The sequence below is a fragment of the Boleophthalmus pectinirostris genome, unplaced genomic scaffold, assembly GCF_026225935.1.
Source record: "Boleophthalmus pectinirostris isolate CB_2022bp ecotype Guang Dong unplaced genomic scaffold, ASM2622593v1 HiC_scaffold_3, whole genome shotgun sequence".
Lineage (NCBI taxonomy): Eukaryota > Metazoa > Chordata > Actinopteri > Gobiiformes > Gobiidae > Boleophthalmus > Boleophthalmus pectinirostris.
Genome location: NW_026571299.1, coordinates 18854657 through 18867071, shown reverse-complemented (window position 1 = coordinate 18867071; position 12415 = coordinate 18854657). Strand labels below are relative to the sequence as shown.

General features: G+C 40.7%; 1 protein-coding gene across 2 annotated transcripts in view; it reads left to right on the top strand.

Moving 5' to 3' along the window:
• Positions 1–9626, top strand: part of prickle2b (prickle homolog 2b) — a 100508-nt gene extending 90882 nt beyond the window's left edge. For both annotated transcript variants that reach the window (XM_055160937.1, XM_020930990.2), the window contains 6 exons: positions 1915–2028; positions 3162–3299; positions 5030–5233; positions 6912–7098; positions 7444–8283; positions 8361–9626. In XM_055160937.1, the coding sequence (XP_055016912.1) occupies positions 1915–2028; positions 3162–3299; positions 5030–5233; positions 6912–7098; positions 7444–8283; positions 8361–9280 (2403 nt within the window). In that variant the 3' untranslated portion in view covers positions 9281–9626. The remainder of the gene's footprint in view (positions 1–1914; positions 2029–3161; positions 3300–5029; positions 5234–6911; positions 7099–7443; positions 8284–8360) is intronic.
• The last annotated feature ends 2789 nt before the right edge of the window (positions 9627–12415 follow it).

Here is a 12415-nt window from a genome sequence, read left to right as displayed (position 1 = left end):
TGTTTTAGACCTGCGTTAGACCTGGTTCAGTTCTGGTTTAGTCCTGCTTGCAACAAAACAACCTGAAGAACTGGAATACCCATCACTAGTAGCTAGAATGTGATGCAAAAATGCCATTAGGCCAACCTACTGTCTAATGACGTAAAGAGGCAGAATAACAATAAATGTTGCCGAAATAAACCCAATTTAAAATCCACTAGAGCCAAGCCTAAGTATTTTAAACAATTCAAGACTTATGGTGAATTTTTACATCACTAAATATATCGGCAATTATATCGGCTATCGGCAGTTCCAACTTCCATTTTATCAGCGTCATATCGGCCGCAACTAAATCCATATCGGTCGGGCTCTAGACAACACTACCCACAAGTATATGTACATTAACTATTTAATTATTACCACTGAACCTTCCATGTGGACAAGCATTCTAAGACAAACTATACACAACTATACAATGTTACCACAGCTATAAATACAATTTGGAAAACACAAAAATATAAAATGTTAAATAAAAACATATATTAATATAAAACATTTTAAAAATTCTAAACTATGTATCACATCAGTCTGCTGCAGGACTATATTCACAATGGTTCTAACCTCTATCCTCTTCATCACTCGAAACAGTGTCAGAGAGGGTACTACAGTGTCAGAGAGAGTACTTATAAATAATACATGTGACTCGTATTATCTCTTTATCTTATCTAGAGGATTCCTCAGCCATTGGGTCTGTGAGATTAGTATTAACCTACTGGTCACATTTATATTCTCACACTTACATTGACGTGTGTGTCGCTTGTCAGAATGAGGAAGTATGCGACAGGTCAGTAATACATGGCCCCACAATGAGCCGAAATGGAGGGAGAGTTTCCATTAGACCTCTCTTGGTGGAACATAAATCAGTTTCATTTTATATTTGACACAAGTCTGTATTAGCCGGGAGGTCACTGCTTGTTTTAATATAGCCTTAAATCTTTTATTGTTTCTTTGCTGTGTTGGTTGAGTGCCTCCTACGTTTTAGACTGAAGCACAAGTCTGTGGCAAGTAGACTGATTAATGTATGTTTGAGTAATCTTGCAATGTCCTAATCCTTGGCTCAAGAGCTCAGAAAATTTTAAGTTTTCGCCTACAACCCACTTCCCTACTAACTTGTGATTATTCAGTTATTATCATTATTATTTCAGCAGTTTTTTAAAGTCCCATATTACGGTATTTTCTTCAGTTTCTTCATCAAAACATACTCGAAGTTTGGTTTTGTTTCATTCACACATGTTTAACACGCAGACCCTACTTCTCTCAACCAGAAAACACTCAGTTCCACCTTGTCATGTCATGTGATAACACAGGAAATGCTCCACTGTTTTTTTAAACTCCAACCAAGGTAAAATGTAGATGTTAACTTGAAAACTACCACCTGATGACAGACACAAACACAACTCCAGATATTTTTTTTGAGAAAGTAACAACATTCTAACATGACATAAAGCTCACAACAGTCAATTTTGTGTAATATAGGCCCTACCTAACAGGAATGCAGTAGTCTCATTTCTATTATTAAGCTATTTTAGATACATTTTGCAGGTTATAATTAACATCATATAAAGTCACAATCTGCATAATGTCTATCTGTTAACTCAGTGTTATGAAAAAGCATAAAAGAATTCGTACAATCATTTTTCTTTGTTGTATTGATGTTGCAATAACTTTGGCATGAAGTGTTTAGTGCTTTTTATTTTCATGATTATGTTGTTATTAAAATACAGACAGATTCCGGAGTTTTCCAAAGAACTGATTTATTTTTGAGATGAGGGACTTTCCAGGTTTTTAGGTTTTGGCTTCAGGTTAGTCTCTGTTGAAGTGGTTGGAAGCCTGTTACAGACCCTAATCTTCCCTAATCCATCCATCTCCCCACAGGTCCACCAGTACTACAGCTCCCTGCCCGAGGACAAGGTGCCCTATGTGAACAGCCCAGGAGAGAAATACCGCATCAAACAGCTGCTCCATCAGTTACCCCCCCACGACAATGAGGTGAGCCCCCAAACTGCCCCGCCCCCATCCATTACAAACCTATCTGCCATCCAGACAGACAGACCTTCAGGGCAGCACAGATAAGAGGAGAAGATACCAAAGGGAAGAGTTTTTGTAAAAAGCAGTTTGCTATACTATCTGGTGTATCGTTTTCAACACTTAGTGGTAATAAATCATGTTCAAAGTATGTGTAAGTTTTATGATAATAATATGTTTAATTGTATATTTGATAAATGATAAATTACATTATGTTCCAACAATAATCAACAGATACATAAAGGCAATTATTTTACATCACCAATCACAAATTTAGTCTACAAATCTATAATTGTGAATGCGTTTTTGCATTCTGAAAAAATTGTTAAAGTTGAAGAAAGGTTAAGTTTGTCTTAAAAAATGTTATTATCTTGCTGTTAAAATAGCAAATCCATACATGTCCATCATCAATGAGGTGTGCTATGCTACCAAATCTGCACCTCATGGTCATTTTTGTGACTCCACAGGATTGAGGTCGGGTCAAAAGGATACTGATTTGTGATAAAAGACGATTTTCCTTGTCATTATTAAAGGTGCACTATGTAACCTTTCTGGGGGATAGTCTGCCACCATGGAAATGTATAGTTTTTCCTGAATACACCTATTTTGCATTATGTTTTAAATCTCAAAAATACTGTGTAAAAATGTACATCCTGCCAACTGCATCAACTCCCCACAGATCCAGCCTGTAACCTGGCCATGCATACACCACTAAATTTAAAGGTGCATGATGTAACTTTTTGGTTAGAGGTGCGTCACCTGTTTGTTTCTATGGACATGCCACAGCTCTGCCTGGAATGTTCCACAGTATGACATTAAACAGCTTTACCTTTCATTCATTAAATTACAGGCCATTTTATAGCTCAAAAATATCTAGAAAAACAGGCATTCTGACTGTGAGCAGGTTGCCTCTTCACAGATCTGACCTTTAACTTGGTCTGGTTTGGTCTCCGTGAAGATAGAAAGGTTTACTGCCATACTGTGAAAGATTCCAGACAAAGCAATAACATCTTCACAGAGAAAAGCATTTGACAGACCCTCCACCAGACTGAAAACATCAGAGCAGTGTCAACATTTGTATGTTTGTGTGTTTGTAGTTGCGCTACTGCAATAGTCTGGATGATGAGGAGAAGCGGGAGTTGAAGCTCTTCAGTAACCAGCGCAAGAGAGAGAACCTGGGCCGTGGCAACGTCAGACCCTTCCCTGTCACCATGACTGGCGCCATCTGTGAGCAGGTAACATCCACAGAACAGTTCATTCATATTTACATTATTATAATATCAGCAAATACAAACTACGTGTTGTAAGAAAGAAAAGGATTCCAATACACTGTAACAGTCACTCTGGACCTTGAATCTACAATAGGTGGTTTCAGATGACACCACAACTTATTATAGGCCAGTAATATTTAATAGATGGGAGCAGCTAAAATTAATATTGTTCAAAAGCAGATATTTTGTTTAATACATTGAGTTCTTGGATCTAGTCAGTAATAGAAATTATTAGGTCCAATATTTCTACTTTTATCTTTTGGATATTTAATAGAAAAGGACAATGTAGTTACTAGGAAAAATTGTCTCTTGCCCCCCATCTGGGAGCATGACAAAAATAAAAGCAAAACAGACTTCTGGATTACTTTTATAAGACGTCAGGATTATTAAAAGGGCCCATATTGCGCTGTTTCCTCATCAGAAACATACCTGAAGTTATGTTTTTGTTTCATTCACACGTTTAACTCCATACACTTTCACTAGAATCCTTTGGATCATCCAGCCCTGGAATTGCTTCTCTTTACTGAATAAAAGGTAAAAAGGTTAACTTGAAAACTACCACTTCATGACATCACAAGGTGGTACAGGGCATTTTGATCTTTAAAACTGTACACAGACTAATAACAAAGGATTACTCAAATGTGTGAATGAAACAAAACACAACTCCATGTATGTTTTTGAGGCAGCCTCATTATAACATGGCTTAAATCTCACAAGAATCCATTTTGTGTAATATTGGACCTTTAATAGGCATACAGTGCAGGCAATAGAGAAATGGGATCTTAAGACCTTTCTTCTAAATGTCAATTCTATATCCAATCTTGAGTTGTATCAAAACCGTGACCGTGCTTGTGTTCAGTGACCCGTGTGATCGAAACATTTTTTGTCTTTGTTTTGAATGTCAGGCACTCAATGAGATTCAAATCAAAGTCACTACAGATGTCCTTTTAAACCACCTTGTCACTCTCACCTCTTTATTTAGCTGTACCACAAGGATTTAAATCACCTGGCATCAGATACAAGCTCTGATTGGCTGTTTAATACTGTATGTAGATGATAGAGTCAACAGTAATAGCCCTAAAAAAAACAGCGGATATCCTGGCTGGGCCTCAGATCAAATCAGATATAACAACTACTATTTACAGAACGTCTAATAATTTGCAGTTGCATAACACAATTGGATGTCTTGTGTAATAAGTTAACTGTGTTTTAAGGAAATTGTTGCATTTTCTGCCCTGACACAGGTATTGGTGAATATCGGCAGATACTTTAAGGTGCACTGTGTAACATGCCAGCTTGTCTCCATGGAAATTTTATGGCTGTATCTAGAATGTTCCACAGTATAGATTAGACTTGTCTATCACAAGGGAGACAAGCAGGTTACAGCACTATGCAACAATACAGTTCAGATCTGTGGAGGGTCAGCCCTATTCACAGTAAGAATTATTGTATTTTTGAGCTATAGAAACATCTGTAAAGAATAAATTATGTTTAATATTATACCATGGAACATTCTAGGCAACGCAATAATATCTCTATGGAGACAAGAAGTTAGCAGACCCTTCACTTGAAAAGTTGCACAGTATGTAACTGAAAAAGCTGGATCGGTGCATGCCTTTGACTTGAGCACAAAATTTGTATACTCTTTCCACCTTTGTTAAAATCTAACCTAAGATTTCGCCTTGTGTTTTTAGTGTGGCGGGCAGATCAGTGGCGGGGACATAGCTGTGTTTGCATCCCGGGCAGGACACAGTGTGTGCTGGCACCCGGCTTGCTTCGTGTGCAGCATGTGCAGTGAGCTCCTGGTGGATCTAATCTACTTCTACCACGAGGGCAAGATCTACTGTGGGCGGCACCACGCGGAGAGACTGAAGCCACGCTGTACGGCTTGTGACGAGGTACAACAATTATCTTCTTTTAAAAGGGGAAAAAATGTATTCTACTCTCAGATGGCTAATGTCCAAAATTTTTTAATTTTAGATAACGTTTCGGCAAAAAGCCTCGGTCAGATCATTTCTTTTGCTTTGGACCTCAGTACAAAGCTCTGATGAAGGCTTTCTGACAAAACGTTTCCTAAAAATAAAAATGTTTTTGGACATCAGCCATTTGAGTGAGCAATGCATTTTTTCCTCTTGTAAGTTCTTGCATTTTCACCTCTATAAGAACTTCATTGTGCGTTTTCTGTTTCATTTGACAACAGTCTGCACACAGGGTCTGTCTATAGTAACAGACGGTTCACTATTACAATTCGATATCAGTAGTATCAAATACTAATCAATAATAACTCAGATTGAAACTAAATAATCGTTTTGACAATAAAAAAGTTACATTCACAGGACAGTAGTGAGCCTTTCCTGAATAGATATGGAATGATCCTGAGCTGTATTATACCAGTATAATATATAATAATATAAAACCACATAGACTAGTACCAAAATTTAGTTTGAAACTATTCTAAACCTGATCATTGTAAGTTAATGATTTGGTCAAAGTTACTAGCAGTCTCACGTGTGTTATCAGATATGTTATATTAGTATGAGGAAATGTATTTCACTCTGTCTATGTATTCAGACATAAGAACATGAACTATTTTTCAGCAAAGCAGTAAGAAAGTGGAGTTTGTATAAGTGATTGTGGTGGTTGGACGGGCCGATGGCTCAGATTGGCAGCCTTGCTTCCGTCAGTCTGCCCCAGGGCAGCTGTGGCTACAATAGTTGCTTACCACCACTGAGTGTGGAGTGAATGAATAATGCTCTGTAAAGCGCACTGGGTGTCATGAAAGGTGACATATATATGCAATGATTAATTAGTTCATTAATTAGAGTAACCTTATATGTAAAATCTAGTGTCTATAGAATTGTATTTTATTAAATAAAAAGTAGAGCACCTGTATGTTACTCACTTGACCCACTGATGCTCACTCTTTGTGCTTTGTTCTGTTCAAATGTAAAAATATTTGAAAACAATGCAATTTGTAAAAAGAATTAATTATCTTAAATAAAATGCACAAACCCACAAACCTCTGTGCTGGCTCAAAATCACTATTCCTGACATATTTTAGCTATAGTGTGAATGGAAGTTAAGACATTTTACCATTCAGTGCTGGCCTTGGAGCTTAAAAATACAATGTGATTTGGCAGCTGTGTAATTAAATGTAAACCCACCACTTGAACAACTCCCACTTCCGTCACAACTGGAGAAAGTGCTAATCTACAGAGGAGAAAGTGGTGGGGTTCTTGCCTTTGCCTTATTGGTGGTTTTCAGAATTAGAGGATGACAAATTTCTAGTTGGGAGGCAAGAGACACTTTTCCTATTGTTTAAACAGCATTCATAAGAAATATCCAAAAGGTAAACCCGCAAATGTTGAGTCTGATCATTTCCAGTGACTAGACCCTACAACTTTTTATAATAAAATATAGTAATATTAAATTTAAAAACATATCTACCAGGCATGTTAACAATATTCATTTTGGCTGTATTATAGGCCTAGAGAATGTTGTGACGACATCTGAAACCCACCAATACCCAATGGGAATTTAAATACTTGATAAACAATATTTTCATATCTCTTTCAGATCATCTTTGCTGACGAGTGCACAGAGGCAGAGGGGAGGCACTGGCACATGAAGCACTTCTGCTGTTTCGAGTGTGAGACGGTGTTGGGGGGTCAGCGCTACATCATGAAGGAGGGACGGCCCTACTGCTGCTCCTGCTTTGAGTCGCTCTACGCAGAATACTGTGACTCCTGCGGGGAACACATCGGTATGTATGCTCACACATCAGTTCTGAATAAATACACTGGTAATGCCCCCTTGGAGATGTGGTGTTGTAAAACTGTTTGCTTGATTGTTCACACGAAAATATTTGACTAACTCTATAAACTTGGGAAACACATTGGGACCAGATGGCAATTATTAGCACTGAACGGTTTCCCTCTGTGACCCCTGCCTTTTGTGTGTGTTTCTGCAATACAGGAGATGCTTATAGTTTAGTTTGGTTTAGTTTAATAGTCACTGGAGCATATGTTCACAGCCAGTACCAATTTATGTTGTAGTTAGATGCCATGCAATGTAGAGTCCATTTGTTGATTTGTGTTTTCTGTTGCAGGTATTGACCAAGGCCAGATGACATACGATGGTCAGCACTGGCACGCCACAGAGGCCTGTTTCTGCTGTGCCCGCTGTAAGCGCTCTCTGCTGGGGCGGCCCTTTCTGCCCAAACAGGGACAGATCTTCTGCTCACGCGCCTGCAGCCTGGGCGACGAGGCTAATGGTTCAGATTCATCAGACTCCGCCTTCCAAAGCACCCGCTCCACCCGGGAGTCCAGGCACAGCTCCAGGGTGGGGAAGAGTGGAGGAGGGGCTGGGGGGCACGCCGAAAGGTTTTCAGGTGAAGTGGACCCGCTGTCTTTACAAATGGACCTTCTAAGTCTCTCCAGCCAGACGCCCAGTTTGACCCGAGAGCCTCCTGCCTGGAAGAAGCAGGAACAGCTGTGTGAGAGCTACGCCTATGAAGCACAGTCAGAGATGGTGGCCAAACCCACCCCTCTGGAGCTGCTCAGCCAGTGCAATGTCAGGACTACTTATAGCAATGCAGCTAGCAGCCAGCAGGAGCACAGGAGACCCCTGCTCTCAGCCATGAAGGGCCATTCTCTGAATGACGCCTGGTTTCAGGGAGTTCCCGATGAGTACCACCCCCCTAAACTGCGGACTCAGAAGAGCTTCACAGAGGTGTCCCAGTGCACACAGCACCACTCTGGCTTCTCCGCAGAAAAGCGTTCTGTAAGTCTGCATGGCTTCCAGCGCGACAGAGATCAGCCCCCCTCTGCTGCACAGGTGGCCCGCAGCAGGAACCCCATCAATGCACTTACCTTCACTGAGCACCTCACCCCGCTAGAGCAGACCCCCCGAGGCTCCATGGAGTCCCTGGGCATCCCCAAAAGCATCAGTGAGTATGCCTGCTTGTGTCATGGTGTTCATTATATTATGAATGCGTTGACTTAAATGCATATGTAATGTGTACAGGTAACCCAGCTGATGCAGCAGGGAAACACCAGGAGCAGCTCTCAAGGTTTTCGATGCCAGATCTGAGTAAAGACTCGGGAGTGAACTCTGATAAGAGCAACATGAACACACTGAACTCCTCTGTGCAGTTCCGCAGCTCTGAGTCTCTGCACAGCCTCACAGCGGGACAGCCCTACCTTGAACCCCCCCACTCTGCATCGTATCAGGGCCAGTACTGTGAGCCCCCCATGGCGGTGGAGTGTGGCAGGGCTCATGTCCCTCCTGGTTTCACCTTTCAGGAGGAGGACCGCCTCAGCCTGGTGAGCAGTGCCAATGCAGCGCGCCTGCCCCCGATCAGTGAGCGGAGGCTCAGTGCTGTGGGCGGAGCCAGAGGTGGTGCATTTCACATGGATGCTCCAGAGGACACCCCCCAGAGACGCAGACACCACCACCGCCCCCGCCGCTCCAGGCGCTCTCGCTCAGAGAATGCCCTCAACCTGGTGTCCGAGCGCAGACCACGACCTCAGGATCGGCCACAGCTGCGCGTGCGCGAGGATTATGACCGCTTCCCTGTGCAGCGGAGCAGCAGAGAACATTATGGAGCAGGAGGGGGGAGGTACCAGCCCCAGCCCTTCAGACAGTGTCCCAGGACCACCTCTGACCTGTGCCTGCAGAACCCCCAGAACATGCGGCACTCAGGACTAAACCAGTACACGTGGGACGACTATGACGACGACTGGTGCTCCACATGCTCCTCTTCCTCCGATTCAGAAGACGAGGGCTACTTCCTGGGTGAGCCCATTCCCAGACCTGTGCACATGCGTTACCGGAGCAACCAGGAGCTTGGGCACAAATATAACACAGGAATGGGCGGAGGCAGCCGCAATGGACAGTTACACTCTCGCAACCGCAGGAAGAGCAAAAACTGCATCATCTCCTAACAGCAACTGTCAGTGTTGTGAATCGTGATTATACTGCATGGGTCACCCAAAGTCCGTGAGAATGATCTACCAGTGTTGGCACCTGTATTTAGTATCTATAACAGTGAACGTAACATACAAAATCATGTGCAATGTAATCCTTTTTAATTTAATTTCTACTGAGCAGTGAGCACAGTTGTGAGGCAGGATACTAATGTCAACCGTTTACTATTTGTATATAGTAAATATTAATAATGTCACTTAAGTTAAAGAAGTCCCTGTACATATGGTTGTAAATGAGGCCTCACATATTTTTATATTTTTTATGGATAAAACCTTTTATGTGTCTATGATTTAGTCATAGTAAGTGTCAGAAAACAACTTATGCATGTTCTATTTGACTGACTTGTCTTGCATTTGGAATAAAATATTTTCAGAATATGACTGAAAACTGAGTTTGTGTTGTCATTGACAAAGAAGTAGTGGTCGGAGAAGTACACAATTTTGCTACTTAAGTAAAAGTACAGATACCGAAGCAAAGAAATACTCAAGTAAAAGTATCACATGAAAAAGTCTACTTAAGTAAATAATATTAAAGCACCTGTTTAAAAATGTACTTAAAGAATAAAAATACTATTATTTTGTGCATATTTTGAGGTCTTTTGGAGGTCTCAGACAATGATAAAAAATACTTATACTTTTCAGTCCTGTTCAACAATTGTTCAAGAATTGTACAGATATCTTCTCTCAAATGCACTGAAAGCTTCACTTTAAAATCTACTAAAAGTACAGACACCTAAATATTTACTTAAAGATGCATTGTGTAACTTTTCTGGTGGAGGGTCCGTCACATGCTTTTCTCCATGGAGATGTTATTGCTTTGTCCAGAACATTTGACAGTATGGTATTAAACTTTTCTATCTTCATGGAGACCAAACCAGACCAAGTTACAGGTCAGATCTGTTGAGAGGCGACCCCACTCACAGTTGGAATGTCTGTTTTTCTAGGTATTTTTGCTGTTTATTGCCACGCTGTGGAACATTCCAGGCAGAGCAATCACACATCCATAGAAACAGGCAGGTGACAGACCCCCCACCAGAAAAGTTACACAATGCAAATTTAAGTACAGTATGTTACTACTTTAGGTCTGGCGTGCTGTAAATTGGATTGGCTGTGACGTCCATGTGCTGGGGCCAGGATTACCCACTCTTTAATCCACACACACATGCCCATATGGAAATCACAGGTAGGCTACTATGTAAAGGGCCAAGCATTTGATTAGCTACTCAGAGTCTAATTCTGTCGACATGGTTTGGCTCAATAATACTTTAAGTTCACCTAACCTCAACTTCTTCTGGGGAACAGTGTGTTGGGTTAAACTGCCTGTTACAAAAACATTATAGGTCATTACATGGACTTCATTCACTCCACATTTAAAAATAAAACGTATTCCACATAATTTAACCAATAAAATAATATATAAAAAATAATACTTTAGCTCAGTTTATTTAGTTTAAAGGTGCATTTTGTAACTTTTCTGGTGGAGGGCCCGTCAAATGCTTTTCTTCATGGAGATGTTATTGCTTTTTTGGAAGGTTTCTGAGTGTGGCAAACCTTTCTATCTTCATGGAGACCAAACCAGACCAAGTTACAGGGTCAGATCTGAGGAGAGCCAACCCTGCTCACAGTCACAATACTTGATTTTCTAAGTATTTCTGAGCAGAAAAAACACCTGTAATTTAATAAATGTAAGGTAGAGCTGTTTAAAGTCACACTGTGGGACATTCATGACATATCCATAGAAACAAGCAGGTATCAGCCCCCAACCCAAACATTACATAGTGAACTTTTAAGTCATATAAGAAATATTTTACCATGGATGGCCAAAACTGTCAGAATCGAAACATTACATTACATACAAGCTACAATTTTATAAATTTTAAAGTTGTCCTAATACATCTTTGGCCTTAATAATATAAACATATTTGTTCAAATAGCCATCTAGAGTGGACCATGACAATTTCTTTTAAACAAGCAAATATAAAAAAATTGTAGAACCTATTATTGGCTGACTGTTTTTTTGCTGTACATTATTATTATGGAAAAAAAATGCTGTTTTTGAAAGCCCTTGCCAAGCTCGCAGTCGCTCCGGGTGTGTGTCCATCTGTGTAATTAAAAGCACATGGGGCGAGTGTGGAGAGGGCCGCTACACTGCACACATACGCTTCCTGAACGGGCCCGTGTTAACAGCAGAGGAGGGAGGAGGAGGCGGGACAATCCTCAAGTTAGGTGAAGGTTTCCAGTTGGTTGAATATCCGAGTAAAATCTTAGGAACTTGAGTAAAATATAGGCAGACGGTGGGACATCAGGGCCTCTTTCTCAGGATACTTCACCCACATTGTCTACGATGATGTGTGGTGATCAGAGGGTCAGATGACACATATTGGCAGCCTCGCTTCAATCAGTGTACCCCTGGGCAGCTGTGGCTGTAATAGTGGCTTACCACCAACAAATGCAGAATGAATGAAAAATGGAATGTGAAGTGCTTTGGGAATCTTGAAAAGCACCATATAAATCCAAAATATTATGACGAGTGTGTTGTTTGTTTAATTCTCTGGTCTGTGCAATTTCCCTCTGGACCAATAAAAAATATCATTCATTTATCATGGCCATTTTATGCTTACTAACTAGCACTGCTGTCTCTGTCATCTCTCAAAATAAACTGAGATAAATTCAGCAGTAAGCCAACAATAATGTAATCATCGCTGCATAGATGGCTCTGCAAAATAAACAAACGCTAAAATCAGCAAACCCAATGGTGCATTCATTTCTACAGTACGGTATGAAACAGATGTTATACCTCTTTTACACAAGCCATAAACCTGAACATTTGAACAATAGTGTGCATTGTCCTTACATGACCACTTCTGACAGCAGGCCACTACATTAGGAAAGTATGTGGAGCTTTCTGCGCGCTTCTTCCCACAGTGAGCACAGATACTTACACTGTTTGTGGGTATGGTTTGACAGAGGCAGTTCTGATGTGTGAAGAATAAAATAAAGTGATTTAGCTGAACACTTCACTTGTCAATTGTGAATTCCCCCTGCATATGAGCCAGTTATTATTATTGCACTGTTAATAATTGCAACCAGCAG